Source organism: Pinus tabuliformis, chromosome 4_1, assembly GCF_031772625.1.
Source record: "Pinus tabuliformis cultivar Carrire ecotype Pingquan chromosome 4_1, CPIR1, whole genome shotgun sequence".
Classification (NCBI taxonomy): domain Eukaryota; kingdom Viridiplantae; phylum Streptophyta; class Pinopsida; order Pinales; family Pinaceae; genus Pinus; species Pinus tabuliformis.
In genome coordinates this window covers 360259147-360276119 of record NC_142303.1, presented here as the reverse complement: position 1 = coordinate 360276119, position 16973 = coordinate 360259147, and the positions used below count along the sequence as shown (strand labels likewise).

The 16973-nt window shown below is 36.3% G+C and overlaps 2 protein-coding genes and 1 pseudogene across 2 annotated transcripts; all 3 read right to left on the bottom strand.

Annotated features, from left to right (window-relative positions):
- Nucleotides 1-1976: 1976 nt before the first annotated feature.
- LOC149175785 (uncharacterized) lies at nt 1977-3843 on the bottom strand. Its single transcript, XM_089421241.1, has 3 exons — nt 3807-3843; nt 3317-3381; nt 1977-3172 (listed from the first exon to the last, which is right to left on the bottom strand). Exons 1-3 carry the CDS (start codon nt 3841-3843, stop codon nt 2444-2446), a joined length of 831 nt encoding a protein of 276 aa, XP_089277367.1. The 3' UTR covers nt 1977-2443.
- A 2276-nt stretch (nt 3844-6119) lies between these two features.
- On the bottom strand, nt 6120-7170 carry LOC149175784 (putative disease resistance protein At5g66890; annotated as a pseudogene).
- A 598-nt stretch (nt 7171-7768) lies between these two features.
- LOC149175783 (putative disease resistance protein At4g33300) lies at nt 7769-10135 on the bottom strand. Its single transcript, XM_089421240.1, has 4 exons — nt 9745-10135; nt 9490-9587; nt 8131-8486; nt 7769-7982 (listed from the first exon to the last, which is right to left on the bottom strand). The coding sequence occupies exons 1-4, from the start codon at nt 10133-10135 to the stop codon at nt 7769-7771; spliced, it is 1059 nt and encodes a 352-aa protein (XP_089277366.1).
- Nucleotides 10136-16973: the final 6838 nt, after the last annotated feature.

Here is a 16973-nt window from a genome sequence, read left to right as displayed (position 1 = left end):
GTAATTGTGATGAGCAACCTGGCGCTAAATCTGGCTCTATTGTACAATTTTTAAAGCGTCCTTTTTTGCACCTGATTTTGCATCCTTTTTCATGCTAGATTTTGCATCATTTTTTACACCAAACTATGCATCATTTTTTGCGTCAAATTTTGAACCAAAATTTGCATCTTATTTTATGACAGGTTTTACTTCTAGTTTTGTGTCATTTTTTGCATCTATTTTTCATTCTCTTTTGCTTCCTATTTTGTGTCATTCTTTACTTCCATTTTTGCACCATCATTTGCATCAAGTTTACACTATATTTTGAATCCAATTTAACGTCTTTTTATGCATCCATTTTGTGTCAGTTTTTGCATCTAGTCTTACGCCAGGTTTTGTATCTAGTCTTACACTAGTTTTTGCTTCTATTTTTGCACCAGCTTTGGTGCCTATCTTTGCACCATGTGTTGACTTTGATTTAGCACCAAATTTTGCATCCATTTTTGTGCCCATTTTTGCATCTTTTTTTGGACCATTTTTTACATCCACATTTATGTTTGATTTGTCTCCATTTTTCCCATCTCATTTTGCACCATATTTTGCGTCATTTGTTTCATCCAATTTTGCATCATTTTTAACACCATCTCTTGCATCTAATGTTACATCATTTTGAGCATCCAAATTTGCATTTATATTTGCATCTTATGTTGAGTCATGTGTTGTGTCCACCTTTGCATCTTATTTTGTGTCTAATGGTACATTCAATTTAGAACCATTTTTTACGTCTACTTTTGTATTTGTTTTTGCACCAAGTTTTGCATCCAATTTTAAGCTATTTTATGCCCCTTTTTGCACCATTTTTTTATGTCTACTTGTGTCCAATGTTGCACCATTATTTACACCAACTTTTTCATCCAATTTTGCATTTTTTTGGTGTCTAGTTTTACATCGTTTTCACCATCCAAATTTGCATCTTTTTTTGCCTCATTTTGTGTCCACATTTGCATATAATTTTGTGTCTGAGTTCGAGCCTAAATTTGCATGTGATTAGGAATCATTTTTTACATCCAATATGGCATCCTTGGTTTCACCTTTTTTCAGCCCCATTTTGCATCTTGTTTTTTGTCTTTTCTTACATCTTTTTTTTTTTCTTTTTTTGCACCCAAGTTTGCATCCCAAATTTACACCATTATTTGCAGGAGTAGTCTACCTAGGCAGTAGAATGGCCCGTTTTCCCAGGGGAGGGTGGCGGAGAAGCGGAGAAGGAGGGTGGCGGAGCTAGGGGAGGGTGGCGGAGGACGGAGACATTCCTGGTGGCCGGAGCCGGACGATTTTCCGGCCGGTGACGGAAAACGGGCCATTCTACCGCCTAGGTAGACTACTCCATTGATCAATTATATCATTACTAGATTCAATGACTAATTATATCATTATTTAGCATAGTGAACTTTCATATATACTAAGTCAAATGATCAATTATATCATTGTTTAGTATGGTGAATAATTTTAAATTTATGGAAAAAATAAATTTTTAAATTAAACAAGCACTGTTATTTATGATATTAAAATAAATAAAACACATGAACCTTTTCTTGCTGGTAAAAAAAAAACGATAAAACACACTTTAAATACAAAAAGCTGGGTATTTTTTACCCATCAAAAAAATCTTGGAAATTTTCATTAAAAATCGTTACCCAGCAAAGCTTTTTAATATAAAAGTTTTCGGAATTTCGTTTAAAACTTTGTACAGATCCTTTTAGAAGTAAAAAAAACTTTAAATTCCCTGGAAGAAATGCACATTTTGTGCATCGAACGGAAGTAACCACAAAACCAAATTTGGGTCATGTTTAACCTCTCATAACTTATGGGTTAGATAGGTTAGCTTTCTGTGAGCCTCACTTTAACTAAAAATAAAATATTCTGAATTGTTACGCTGGTTAAACGTGATTGTTGGTGATTTAAAAAAAAAGGTCACCACAAACCAAAGAACACTCGTTGCAACACCGGTGAAGATTGTATGATGATTTTTTTCATTTCAGCCTCCATTTAATTTTGGTTGTTAACTAAACCAACTTCATCATCTGTGAAATAGGAGGAGAAGAGCCTAACATTATATTAAATACAGAAAAGCCCCCTCTCTCCCTGTCACAATTATCAGATTAACTATATGCAGAGTGGGATTTGCTGCCCTTCTTAGAATCTTCCATAGAGCTCCAAGAACGAGCCCGCAAAGAAAAGTATATCGATGATCTCGAGTAATGATCACAGATAAATGCTTATAACTGGCAGCAGCACCACGTACAATTCACAATAACATGTGGTAAACTGAACAGCAGCAAACAAACAAACAATATGCTTTTGTGTTTGTGGAAAAATCTCAAAGCCCAAATGCAGAAAACATGGTGCTATCCCATGACAAAATCAAAATAAGGATCAAAACTTGTTTATACAACGTCTGACACAACTAAAAAATCCCATCTTCCTGACACAGTTCCTTTCTCAGCGTCCGTGAGACTAGCTGGCAAGCATCCATACTCAGATCTACTGCTGCTGCCAAGGCCACAAAGACTGCAGCATCTTCCATACAATTAATATGTCTCATGGCTATTTGTACAACGGGCTTGCTACATTGACGTTCTCCCTTAACAGTAGAACTCATTACAAAGCCTTTATAAACAGGATAGGGGAACTGGCTGAAAGAAAAATCTCCACTGCTGTGAGGACTTGCAACAGGAGAATTGAGGGATGAACATCCTGACCGTCCATTACCCATGTCAATCAGAAACTTCCCTCCCTTCTGGGAACTGATCACTGATTCTGCAAGCAATATCCCATTATTCATGCCAACCAATCCACAGCCCTCTGCCACAAGCTCAAATCTGCAGCCCAAACCGTCACTACCGCCGCGTTCTTTCCAAGCTTCCAGTCGACCCCATGGCGTCCAACTGCCTTCTCCCATATGTCTAAGAATAAGCCAAGCTCCAGGGTTAGAGCGGCTAACCCTATCTGTACCAACTGAAGGAACAAAAGGAGTTACCATTGATGCAGCTGCAACTGGAGACCCAGAAAGATCATGTATCATAACCAACCATCCTTTCCGTACCCTTATATCTCTCTCCCGACTACTACTGCAGGAGCTTAACCAGCCCCTATTACTTGAGTCACATTGGATCGATCTGTGACAGATAAAAAGCTGTAATCAGAATCAAAAGAAATCAACAAATACAAAAACAGTCTCTAAACCCCTGCTAATAAAACAGAACAAGAACATGCAACCATCCACAGAAACATCTACATACAAAGGAAAAACAAAAAACAGACAACAATCCCTTCATACAATCCAAAACATGACAATCTCTTTCCACAACAGAAACGCACTCTCATGGTACAAAACCTTAAAATCTGCTAAAGCAGTTCAACTTTCAAATTTCAAATTTCAAACAAACCACCTCCAATATCCTCCACAAATTTTACATAAAAAAAACATATAAGACATCACCAGGTTTGCTACGGTGGTTAGCTCTTAGAATTTAATCTAAACTGCAGGACAGTCTGACATTAAATATCATAATGGGCACTCTCAACAACCCATTTCCTTAAAATCTGCTAAAGCAACTAAAATTTCAAATTTCAAACAAACCACCTACAATAGCCTACACAAATTTAAAAAAAAAAGGACGACATCACCGGGCTTTGCTATGGTGGTTAGCTCTTAGAATTCAATCTAAACTGCAGGACAGTCTGACATTAATTTTGATAGCATATATACAAATTTTGCATGGGTTTTGATAATGGGTACTCTAAACACCCCATAACTCACAATCTACGCCAGAAGACAGCCAACATTCCACCTGATCCACTCATTTATTCAAATTTTAAATTTATGGTTTGATTGGGAGTGGACCACTGGATTTATAGATCAGAAAAGTCACTGGAAATGGGGGCATTTGAGTGTCTAGTATAAGGGCTCGGTTAGATGGTGAAGTGGGAGTGCTTCATATCCCTGTCAAGGTTCACATCCGAGTCAATGTCATCCCTCATGCGCTGTCTTGCTCAAGAAAGCAGGCTGCTTCGAGTGGTTAAGACCAGTTGCATGTATGGATGACTTTGGCAGAATAAGATACCCACCTAGGTGAAGAATTTCTAAGCCATCTACATTCAATTGGAATATTGTCAGATTGGGAAAATGCACACTTGCCACACATTGATACCAATAATAATAGAAAGTCAATTGTAATATTGCCAAACTGGGAAAGGTGCTCTTGCCACATATTGATGGCAACAATAATAGAAAGCATATTGTGATAACAAATAAGGGATTTAAATTTCACACTAGCGTTCTTTTTCATTCAATTCAAAAGGAAATCCTGTATACCAATCTCTAGCTACATACAAAGGAAAAACAAAAAACAAACAACAATCCCTTCATACGATCCAAAACATGACAAACTATTTCGACAACAGAAACACACTCTAATGATACAAATCCTTAAAATCTGCTAAAGCAGTTCAAACTTCAAATTTCAAACAAACTCAAATTTCAAACAAACCACGCACAATAGCCTCCACAAATTTTTATGTAAAGCAGTTCAAATTTCAAACAAACCACCTACAATAGCCTTCACAGATTTTACATAAATAATATATAAGACATCACCGGGGTTTGCTATGGTGGTTAGCTTTTAGAATTTAATCTTAACTGCAGGACAGGTTGACATTAAATATGATAGCATATATAGAAATTTCACATGGGGTTTGATAATGGGCACTCTAAACACCCCATTTCTTTAAAATCTGCTAAAGAAATTTAAATTTCTAAGTTCAAACAAACAACCTACAATAGCATACACAAATTTTACATTAAAAAAAAATATAGCAAAATAACAAACAGAAAAAAGACACCACCGGGTTTGTTATGGTGCTTAGCTCTTAAAATATAATCTAAACTGCAGGACAGTCTGACATTAAATATGATAGCATATATACCAATTTTGCATGAAGGTTGATAATGGGCACTCTAAACACCCCATTACCCGCAATCTATGCCAGAAGACAGCCAACATTCAACCTGATCCAGTAGTTTATTCAAATTTTAAAGTTATGGGTTGACTGGGAGAGGACCACCGAATTTATAGATCAGAAAATTCACTGGAAATGGGGACATTTGTGTGTCTAATATAAGGGCTTGGTTAGAGATGTTGAAGTGGGAATGCTTCATATCCCTGTCATCCGACTCAATGTCATCCCTCATGGGCTGTCTTGCTCAAGTAAGCAGGCTGCTTCAAGTGGTTAAGACCAGTTGCATGTTTGGGTGACTTTGGCAGAATAAGATACCAACCTAGGTGAAGAATTTCTAAGCCATCTATATTCAATTGAAATATTGCCAGAATTGGGAAAATGCACACTTGCCACACAATGACACAATGATAACAATAGACACAATGATAACAATAGAAAGTCATTTGTAATATTGCCAAACTGGTAAAGGCACGGTTGCCACACATTAATGGTTGATAATAGAAAGCATATTGTGAAAACAAATAAGGGATTTAAATTTCATGGTAGCGTCCTTTTTCATTCAATTCAAAAGAAAATCCTGTATACCAAGCTCTAGAGATTCTGCACAATGTAGTTGAGAGTAAATAATGCGTAGCTAAGAATCAGAGCACCAATCGTGATCTAGAATTCCTGTCGCGACTAAACTTGTAGCTGAAAATTGGTTGCCGAATATTGCCCTGAATCTGCAAGACCTGCGGACTGCACTCGGGCTCGCCGTCAAACTGGAAAACAAACCTTGGCTCAGGCTCTGCCCGGACATTCAAGTGAAGCTGAGGTCCCGCTTTCGAATCTCCGGCTGAGCTTTTTCCCAATAGACACCCGCTTTTGGAAAACCTATAAATTTTTTAACCCTCAAACCCATTGGGTTGACCGTGTAAGTATGTCTGGCTAGATGGCTTGGCGCTAATAACTAGCAAAATTACAACATTCTGACAGTACGAGAATCAAGGTTTCTGTTATTTACTTCCCCAGGCAATTGAATTTGTCACTATCAATAGTTATTGAAGAGGGTTGCTATCGGTTATCTTATATTTGGCATACACAGCACATCAGAGGATAATTAGAATGAAACTACCTACAGTTTGAACATCATCTGAGAACGAAGTTTTCATAATAGGAAAATACAAGCTTGTCTTGATCTCTTATCAGTATAAGCTGAAACTCCTTACATCTGCATTCTGTCTAGGTAGGATGTCAACCATCCAGCCAATCCAAGCTGAAGTGTGCTTCTACAACTTCAACTCTCAGCTCCATGAGAGTAGAGCTCTTGACCTGCATCCATTGCTGCCCAATCTGCTCGTCACAGAGAACATGCTTTAGAGATTTCAGTCCTCCAACTGACTCAGGCAGCTTCCTCAAGTGAGAACATTCTCTCATGTCAAGCTCCTTGAGTTTCTTTAGTTGCCCTATTTCCTCTGGAAGTTCTTCTAAGCACTCACATAGCAAAATGTCGAGATATTCCAGCTTCCCAAGTGTTCCAATAGATGTTGGAAGCTCTTTCAGACCTAGAGAAGCCAATAACCTTAACATTCTTAAATATATGAGCTTTCCCAAGTCATCAGGTAACTTTCCAAGGAGGTGATAGTTAGTGATAGAAATTTTTTGAAGTGAAGTCATGTCACAAATTCCAGCAGGAAACTCCTCCAAATCACAGCAATGGTCCAAGTTAAAATCTAGTATCAGGGGAAGCTCTAGGCTTGACTGGGCACTGTTGAACCTGGACATATTTCCAAGCCCTTCACATAAGCTCAAAGATAGCTTCTCTAAGTTCAGTAAGGCTTGACTGTGCTCTTGAAGTGGTGCAACAATTAACCTCTCTAAGTGGATAGTCTTAAGCTGAGTGAGAGAAGATAATGCTGGTAGACCATTCACTATGGCTCTCTTGGACCCATAATTTAATACTATGAGAACCTTCAGTTTTCTCATAGAACTGAAAAACAGTGGAAGAAAGTATTCGCTTGCAGAAAAGTGTAAAATTTAAGCCTCTGCCTCAGAGAAATTCATATTGCACCACTGAGTCTCTTCCATGGCACCTACATAGATAAACCACACATGCAAAGTTCAATTAGAACATATGGGTTATTGAACATACTATGAAATCACTTTCTAAGATTTTTGACATAATGGCCAACACCTAGAAATTTGTTTGTGATCACTAGATGTAGATCACGCAGCGATCAGCTATTGATTATAAGGTAAGATTCGCAAGTGACATGGACATGTAATCTTGAGCACAAACTAAATATTGTATGTGAATGCAGGTCGTTTATATGCTGGTAGATCAACAGCAATAAATGTTTTACCCTGAATTTAATTGCTTGACACTGCTAGGTAGTGTTTTGCGTAAAAGGAAAGCAGATAATACAAGTATCCAAAGTACATTATTAATTGGTTCATATATATTTTTTCGAAAACATAAAAAACTATTATTAAATGTAAAAATATTAGCAGAAGCTTTTAGAGAATTTGGTGATTGGATAGTGCAGTTTGGTAGGAAATTCTTAGAAAATAAAAACTTCATTATAAACAGCCCCAAAATATTTTATTCACAAGGTTCTCTGGTTTCTAGGCCTGGCCCATGACAGCCTGCCTGCATCCTTTGTTGGTTCAACTTCTTGCTTAGCAGGAAACACAAGGGCTAGGGAAGAGAAACAGAAATTCCGAATGCAGTGCTTTTGGCTCCAAATGCTTCAAACAAATAAATACATACACTTTAAGCAGGCTGCTAGAATCACCCACCTGTGGAAACGGAAACTATTTGAGCATCAAATGCTTGATCCTCAGGCAGCCTACATTTTCTTGGAAAACTGTGCCCCTGACTAGGCATAAGCAACCTCTTCCTATGAACTATACTGTCTCGGGAAGCCAAATATATGGCCAAATGTCGCATTACATTGTGCTGAGAAAAGTACAGCTCAGAGGCACTTCCATAATTGATGGCTGGTCTGCTATTACATCCAATTAAGAAGAAAACACAATGTATAAGATAAAGGAAGCCATGATCAAAGAGCCTAGCAGAACAAATAGTCGGGAAGGAACTTACCCGAGATTGCTTATCAAATTCAACAGATTTCTACTTGCAAAGGCACTTACCTGAGATTGCTTGTCAAATTCAACAGATTTCTACTTGCAAGTTCTAACAAGATGACGAAAGCATCTTGCCAGTCCATTTTTCGCACATAAACCCAAATGTCCAATAATGATTCAGCACAAATTTTTCTATCCTCTGGAAATGATCCCAAGTCTAAGAAGCAAACCCTTGTTTCCTCATTGAGGACATCAATACTAGTTTCCAAGACTCTAAGAAGCCCTTGTTTGTGATAATCTGAGATTGGTTCCCCATTTAAGAGCTTGTTCTTGGCTCTCTCCCATGCCGAGAGAGGCTGACCATGCAAAGAGCTTCCGATTACCTTCAAAGCAAGTGGAAGGCCTTTACATTCTGCTTGCACCTGTGGTTCATACATTAACAACTATAAGTGGAAATTCTATAGATGGACCTTACCAAGTACGGCATTGTCTTACAGGACTCGACCAAGTTGCATATAAACTTGTTGAGTTATACCAATTTTGACCAATCTGACTGATTCTTTCAGTGGCTAGTTTGACTTGGCTCTTTTTTGGTCAAGAGAAGTCAAACTTAGGAGAGTTTGGAAGACTCAGTGGAGTTTTGTATCTATATGGACTCTTGGTAACAACAAATATAAATACCACAACAAAATGCAAGCCATTTGGGATACCCAGGTTTCCGTAGTCTCAACTGAAGAAAGGCTTCATAAAAGAGGCTTTACAGAAGTTGCATCTATTATGGGGATTCGGAAGATGTTGGCTATGTTTCTTGTACGTGCCAATTTGTTAAGAAGGTCTGGTCTTGGTTAGAAAGAGTTTTTACATGTATATTATGCCACAATTTTACTGGTAGAGCGTTCTTCCGGAGATCCTGGATGTTACCACAACCCTGTCTGGAGTGCTTCACAGGTAAGGATGTTCACTCTCTACTACCTATGGCGTAAAATGTGTGTCAAAACGTTTGAAGATTCGTCAAAGATAGAATAACTAAAATTCGTAAATTCTTCATTTTGAACTCAAAAGTGATTCAATGTTCAACGCATCTGATTGCCATAAGAAATTACTGTGAAAAGCCACATTAAGGAGCAAGATCTCAAGGATTTGCTCTACTAGAATCAATAGCGAGATCTCATGGACTTGCTCTACTTGCATTGATGGGTAGGAGGAAGGCTTATTTGATGTGAAGATAACTAATTATGTACTCTTACAGGGATAGCAATCATATCCCTTTTAGTTGCAGGGACAAAAGAGAGGTGCATTCTACAGTTTGGGTAGGGGTAAGGGTGATCCATCAACTTTTGCATGTGTCTGTGTGATAGTATAATGAATTTAGACAGAGCATTGGTTGTATTGAACATGGACACTAACACAAACCTATCTAAAAACAGGTCTGAGGTTGTGAAGGATGCATTTCTCAACGTAGAGACATGCAACTTCCGACTTCACAACCTCTAGGTGCATCTCAGACCTGGTTGGATCTGCTTCTGTTAGTAATATAAGTATCAGATTTTAGCAAAAACGAGAGTAAAAGAAAATATAAACAAGATATTGGCTTTTGCAGCAGCTACCCTGGAACCAAAGGAAAAACGAAGTACCTTTTAGGAGATAAAAATGGTTTCAAAAGATGGAAACCCTAGTTACCTTTAATTTCTTGATCATTGAAGAGAGCTAACGCCAGAGTTGTTTTGCCAAGCCCTCCCATACCTTGCACCCCAACAACTGACACCTCTTGTTGGAGCAGTATTCTCTTCAAATTCGAAATGCTTTTCTCCAACCCCAGTACAAAATCAGACTTTATTGATAATTTATAACTACAGGGAGCCTCATCAACAGCTCCATCAAACAGGTCTTCTACTCCCATTTGTTGAAGCATCATGATATTCTCATGGGGATCATTGCTGACCTTGGCCACATATTTGCACATTCTTTCAGTCATCTCGCTCTCATCCACTGACCCCACCTCGTACAAATGGTGAAAACTCTTGAGCTCTGTTATGAGATTCTTCAAATCAAGCAATATATGGGGAGGCATTTGGCACTGAACGAAGCCACAAATCTCCTTCTCCAGCTGCTGAATTCGAGAAGTATATCTGAGGTTGTGAAAAGTAATAAAATGGCTGGTTTTCTCACACTGTTTTACCAGCTCAACGCCAGGCTTCTTGTTTCAAGCTTTACCTTTTTTCAAAAATGCTAATTTCATAGTGAAAAACAGTAAATACATTTTTTTATTTTCACATCACTAGTTAAGTGGCTATATAATGTTTTTGGTTCTTGGTTAGGTTGGAAAATATTTATAATAATATAATTTTATGGTTGTTGTTTAAGTTTATTAGGTGTTATTAAAACAATAAATACATTTTTTTTATTTTCACATCACTAAAGAAGTAACTATATAATGTTTTTGGTTATTGGTTAGGTTAGAAAATATTTATAATAATAATAATATAATTTTATGGTTGTTGTTTAAGTTTATTAGGTGTAATTTTTTTTAATTTGAATTTAATAATTTTTAAATGGAAAAATATGATTTTAATTTGGTTGTATTGAAAATATTTATATGTTTTTACATATAAGGTGGGTGAAAACAAAGGAGAATATATAGTAAGTCTATTTAATAGTTAATAACAAGTGTTAATTTCTTAAAATTATATGATAAATTTGAAAGGAGTAGGGTATGTATCTTTTTTCGGGTGAAATATATTAAAATTATTGTGTGAATGGGGTTGTAAGACCCTATATTTTCATCCTGGGAAAATATAGTCCTCTCTTAGCCACTTGCATAGTTTAGATTGTCATAAGCAAAGTAGGTACATTGTCTTAAGATGTAAACATTTAATTTTAAGCAGTGTCATAATGTGGTTTCAGCGAAGCATTAAAAGATGGAATGAGCATGCACATTTGGGATGCTAGTGTTATATTCAGCTTGAGGCATGATTGCACGTCTAAGAAGACTCTAACAAGGGTTGCAGAGGAGAGGTTGGGGGATTTTAGTCTCACTTAGAAGTGTATACAAGCAAGTTAAGCCCTATGAGAAGTTGTGAAACAAAATTAAGGGATTTGACAAGTTGCACGAAGGCAACTTAGTAGTGGTACTAAGTGAGCAATCCTTGATTCAACTTGATACTCTCTCCTTGGCACTACCACTTTGTAAGATGGAGAAGAAATGTGAAATAGATGTGCAACCCACTAAAGAAGTTGAAGATTGTTGTAATGTATATCGGTGGTTATGTCATGATGTGAAAGGAAGTGTTGGAACTTGGAAGGTGACCATTAGAGTAGATTTACCATGGAGTGCAAGGAGGTGCAAGGATCTGATAAGGATGGAACTACACAAATCTAACAAGTAGGCCATATTGGGTTAGGATATTACTATTTTGGGACATCCAAAGTTGAAGGTGCATTTTATGGAGGTGCAGTCGAAATGCTTGGGTGCGTGCCACACCGTAAGGGTATCTAGGACTTTTAGTGTGTGTTAGTGGTGTTAGTGCATTGTGTTTGATCAACACTAGCTAGAATGTGTTTCATGAAGGAAAAAATCCCACAAATTTGGGATGACTTAACCATTTGGCATTTAAGGTGTGTTATGTCCTAGTTTTGAGGAGACAATTAGAACCATCTTAGAGTGTGATGGGTTGTGCCATGGACTTAGGTCCACTTATATGGGTTGAGGTGTAAAGGTACCGTGTGAGTTGAAGAAAATGATTACAATGCTTACCTATATAAAGTGTTTATGATATAAGATTAATAAGTTTTTGTTGGAGAATGGAAGAGGAGGATAAGAAAAGAGAGGCATTAAGGTTTGTTGTAAATCAATCAAAAGGAATGAACTTGTTAATCTTATTAGCAAGATTGTTCAAGTTGTCTCTTCAATAGGAGTGAATTTTGGCTAGGACTAGGGAGTTAAGCATTGATTGGGTACTCTGGAAATCCAAGACCTAACATATCCAAGCTAGTCCATTAAATAGATTCATCTTGGGCAAGGGTTGTTAAGGCTAAGGTGCAAATATCCCCTCTGCTCAAACTATTTAACATGCAAAGTTGGATCTGATTCTTCAACTTGTCTTGACGATGAACCACACTGGTTGGTTCGAAACGCCTAAACAAATGATATATCTTGTGATTTACGCTGGAAAAATTTCTCGTAAACTACACATTAAGAAAGTTTGTGAACTCCTATATGGATAAACATGCTTATTATCTTTCATGAGTTTCATCAAATATTTAACATATTATTCATCAACTTTATTTAGATATTCATCATCTCCAATTAACAAATATACATTAAGCAAGTTCATGCACTCTTATATCGATAACATGCTTATTATTTTTCATGAGTTTCATTAAAGATTTAACATATTATTCATCAACTTTGGATTTGGCGAGGATGAATTCTAGTATATTACCAAGTGTGTTTTTTTCAATTGTAGTTCTTACTTTCATGATTAATTTGGTTGTAATTTTTACTTCCACGATTAATTTAGTCTAAGTTCTCTAGGTAGTCATTAATGAATTATTCAGTGCTATGTGGGGGTTTTACTTTTCAACAAATATGAAGTATCTATGTTACATTGGGACCTAGTGACCTTGTTGAAAAACCCTAGCAAACATCTTTGAAACCATTTACTAGCACTAGTTGAACTTGAGATATCTCAAAAACTAAAAGGAACAAATAAGGGTTGCTTTGCCAATCCACTCATAACCTAATCCACTTTGGTGTACTTATATTCTCAAAGTGAATCAAATACCAAGAATGATCTATGTCTGCTAAAACCTATAATCACATTGTTTCCCTAATAGCAACTAAAAACTTCTATACCCAGTTGTTGAACTTTTGCAACCAATTATAAACATTCAACAAGAAGTAGTTTTCTAACGAGAATTATTGCCATATCTTCCTTGGTTTTACGAGGAAAAAGAAATAAAATTTCATTTGTTATCAAAGGTAAACCAAATTCATTATTTTCATACTTCCAAACCTAGGGTTTCGTATCCAAAGTAGATCCTAACCACATCAATGAAACAAACTTTGTTTTTATGTATCATCCAAACATTATGTACAATTATAGACTCACCTCTAATCCATTGTTTATAAAAATGTTGAATATTTTCATACATGATATACTGAACAATTGGACAATGAAAATAGTTGTCATCGCTATTCTTCCATTTATATGCTTTTTGCAACTTATTTGAAAGAGAAATTTTCTCCCAACAATTAGACTTGTAGCATAAAGAACATGGTTAATACATATGATTAGACAAAAAACTAGTTACTACCAAAATTCAACCAAAAAAAATATTACTGCATAAAAATAGAATTAAAAACAAAAATTTCCCAAATTAAAAATAAATAAATGATAAACTTTTTTTTACCAAAATTTAGTGATTTTTTTGGTGCTAATACTAACATCACCATTACAACAAGATATTTTTCTAGTGCTAATACTGCCATTACAACAAGATATAAGAGGGATATAATGCAAAAAGTTTAATAATAATATGTATGTAGAAGATGGTCTTAAGACTGGTGAATTCATGATAATCAATGGGACTACAGTCAAAATAATTGGATGTTATTTACTTTTTTACATAGATTGTCAAAATAATTGCATAAATCGGTTTTTTTTAACCAAAATTTAACAAAAACTTTGCTAGTGCTAACATTAGAACCACCATTACAACAAGATATCTTTCTAGTGTTGACAACACCATTATAGTAAGATACCTCAAGAGAGACAGAAAATCTAAAAAGTATGATAGTAATACGTATCCAGAAGATGGTATTGAAACTAGTAATTGTTCACGAATCCATAAGATTGTAAGGTCATTCTCATTATCATAATCATTGTCATCATCATCACATCCTTGTCATTGTTATTGCCATCATTACATTATCATCATAATCACCATTCATGCCATCATCGTCATCATTATGGACATTGTTTGCAATTGTTCATAATTGTAGATGTTGTAAGAAATATCATCAACCCAAAAAATGTGATCAGTGCTAGAAAAGGGTTGTTTAGGACACATTGATATACGTAAGAGAAATAACAACTCTATTTTTGAGAGATGATCGATGATGATCATCATCACCACCATTATCATCGTCATTGTCATTTTTATCATCCCCATCATCATCATTAATGTAATTTCTATCGACATTGTTGTAATCATCATCATCATTCATGCCATTATAGTTTTTGATGATGACCTAGATGAAAAATGATGATGATGACACCAAAGATAATGCTTATGATTATGACAGTGACAACATCTAAAATTGGGAAGATTCGCCAACGTCATTAGCATCGTCATCATCATAATCATTGCCATCATCATCATTGTCATTGTAACCACTATCGTCTTTATCATCACAATCACAATTCATGTCATCGCCATCATCTTCATTTTCATCATTGTCAATATTATTGACATTGTCATCAATTGTTCATAATTGTCAATGCCATAAGAAATATCATCAATGCAGAAAATATGATGAGTGTTGGAAAAGGGATGCAAAAGCGAACATAGAAATGGGGGCAACAATAGAAGTAAAATTGGATGAAAAGTGGATACAACATAAGTAGATGCACAACAACATGAAAAACCTGACACAAAAGTGGATGCAAAAGTAGATGCAGTTGTCAATGCAAACTTGGATGCAAACATGAAGGCAAAAGTGGAAGCAAACATGGGTCCAATGGTAGGTGTAAAACTTGGCACAAATTGTGGTGAAACAAATGTGGATGCAACAACGGAAACAAAAGTATATGCAAAAATGGATGAAACAAAAGTGGATGCAATAGGGGATGCAAATGTGGAAGCAAATGTGGTTGCAATGGTAGGCGCAAGATATGGTGCAACAAAAGTGGATGTAACAATAGACAAAAAATATGCAAAATAAGATGCAAAAATGGATGTAAAAGTGGAAGCAAACATTGATGCAACAGGCAAAACAAAATTGGATGCAAAAAATGGATATAATGTAAGTAGATCATGCAAAAGTAGATACAAAACGAGACGCAAAACCCAATGCATAAACCTGACATAAAAGTGGATGCAAAAATAGATGCAATATTTGATGCAAAAGAGGATGTGAACATGGATGCAAAATTGGAAGCAAACGTGGATACAACAGTGAGTGCAAAACATGGTGCAAATTGTGGCATAACAAAAGTGGATGTAATGATAGATGCAAAAAAAGAATCAAAGTATGATGCAAATGAAGATGTAAAAAGGGATGCAAAAAGTGAAATTTAAAATGGGTGCAATAGTGGATGCAAAATTGTGTGCAAAAGTGGATGCAATAGAAGTCGATGCAAAAGTAGATGCAAAACGAGACACAAAACCCGATGCAAATCCCGGTCCAAAATTGGATACAAAAAGGGATGCAAAAATAGATGTAGTAGTTGATGAAAACCTAGACGCAAATGAGGATGCAAACGTGGATGCAAAATTATAATCAAAAGTGGGTGCAAAAGGAGGTGCCAAACTAGGCGCTAATTGTGGCACAAAAATATTAGATGCAATAGTGGGTACAATAATAGATGCAAAAGAGGATGTAAATATGGATTCCAAACAAGAGGGAAAAGTGGATGCAACAAAAGTAGATGCAAAATTTTATGCAAAACTAGACACAAAACACGATGTAAAACTTGGCGCAAAAGGGATGCACAAATGGATGAAAAAATGGATGCAAAAAATGATTTAAAAAAGGATGCAAAAAAGGATGCAAAAGTCGATGCAAAAGTTGATGCAAGTGTAGGTGCAAAAAGTGGATGCAAATGAGGATGCAAAAGTATGTCAAACAAAATTAGGTGCCAAACTTGATGCAAAACCTAGAACAAAACCTGGTGTAAAGGATGACACAAAACTTGGCATAAAATTTGGTGCAAAACGTGGTGCAAAACCTATTGCAATACCTGGTGCTAAACTTGGTGTAAGATTTGGTGCAAAACTTGATGCAAATTTTGTGTCAAGTTTTGCACCATATTTGATAAATGGATGCAAATAGCACCAAAAATGGGCTCTAGATGCAAAAAAAGAAGTAAAAAGGGACGCTAATCGCTGGTTTTGTTGTAGTGTTACCACCATCGTTCCCTTCTTCCAGATTGTGAAGAAGATACTCCTGATGACCTTTATCATCCCTCAGTTTTTGATTTCCTATCAAATACTGTAAACACGGTGGATTCCGAGCAAAACTTGTCCAACATTGAAGAGACTATCGCCATAAATATCTCGACCAAAACAGATGTTGTAGAGAATATTTATGTTGGCAAATGTTGTTCTCATTCAGAACTGGAAATATATAACACTCTTTTTCGCGAATTCAGAGATGTCTTTGCTTGGTCATATAATGAAATGCCAGGCATTGACTCAAGTATCGTTGAACATGAAATCAAGATGTATCCAGATGTCAAACCAGTACGACAACGGCTACGGCAGGTGCACCCAAAGAAAGCCGCTGCCATCAAGGCAGAAGTTGAAAAACTTCTCCATGCTGGTTTCATTTACCCGGTTCCTCTAACCGATTGGGTATCGAACATTGTTCCTGTTATGAAAAAACAAGGAACAATTAGAGTGTGTGTCAATTATAGGGATGTAAATCAAGCTTGTCCAAAAGACAGCTACCCTACACCCTTTATCGACCAGATAATTGATGAATGTATCGAATGTGAAATCTTTTCATTTATGGATGGATTCTCTGGGTATAATCAAATAAATATCTGCCCACAGGACCAGTCAAAGACTGCATTCATTTGTCCGTGGGGCACATTCGCATGTCGAAAATTACCCTTTGGTTTAAAGAACGTAGGGGCAACATTTTAGAGGGCAATGAATTATGCCTTCGATGACATCAAAAACAT

What these genes read in the sequence shown, in the direction of transcription:
- LOC149175785 (XM_089421241.1), bottom strand. Translation starts at nt 3,843, where the DNA reads ATGAGTGGATCAGGTGGAATGTTGGCTGTCTTCTGGC. An exon ending in AATGTTGGCTGTCTTCTGGC is followed by an intron (nt 3,382 to 3,806) that starts GTAGATTGTGAG and finishes CTGCTTTAGCAG; the next exon opens with ATTTTAAGGTTTTGTACCAT. An exon ending in AGATTGTCATGTTTTGGATT is followed by an intron (nt 3,173 to 3,316) that starts GTATGAAGGGAT and finishes TTCTGATTACAG; the next exon opens with CTTTTTATCTGTCACAGATC.
- LOC149175783 (XM_089421240.1), bottom strand. Translation starts at nt 10,135, where the DNA reads ATGCCTCCCCATATATTGCTTGATTTGAAGAATCTCATAACAGAGCTC. An exon ending in CAATGATCAAGAAATTAAAG is followed by an intron (nt 9,588 to 9,744) that starts GTAACTAGGGTT and finishes TATTACTAACAG; the next exon opens with AAGCAGATCCAACCAGGTCT. An exon ending in AATTTGACAAGCAATCTCAG is followed by an intron (nt 7,983 to 8,130) that starts GTAAGTGCCTTT and finishes ATGTAATAGCAG; the next exon opens with ACCAGCCATCAATTATGGAA.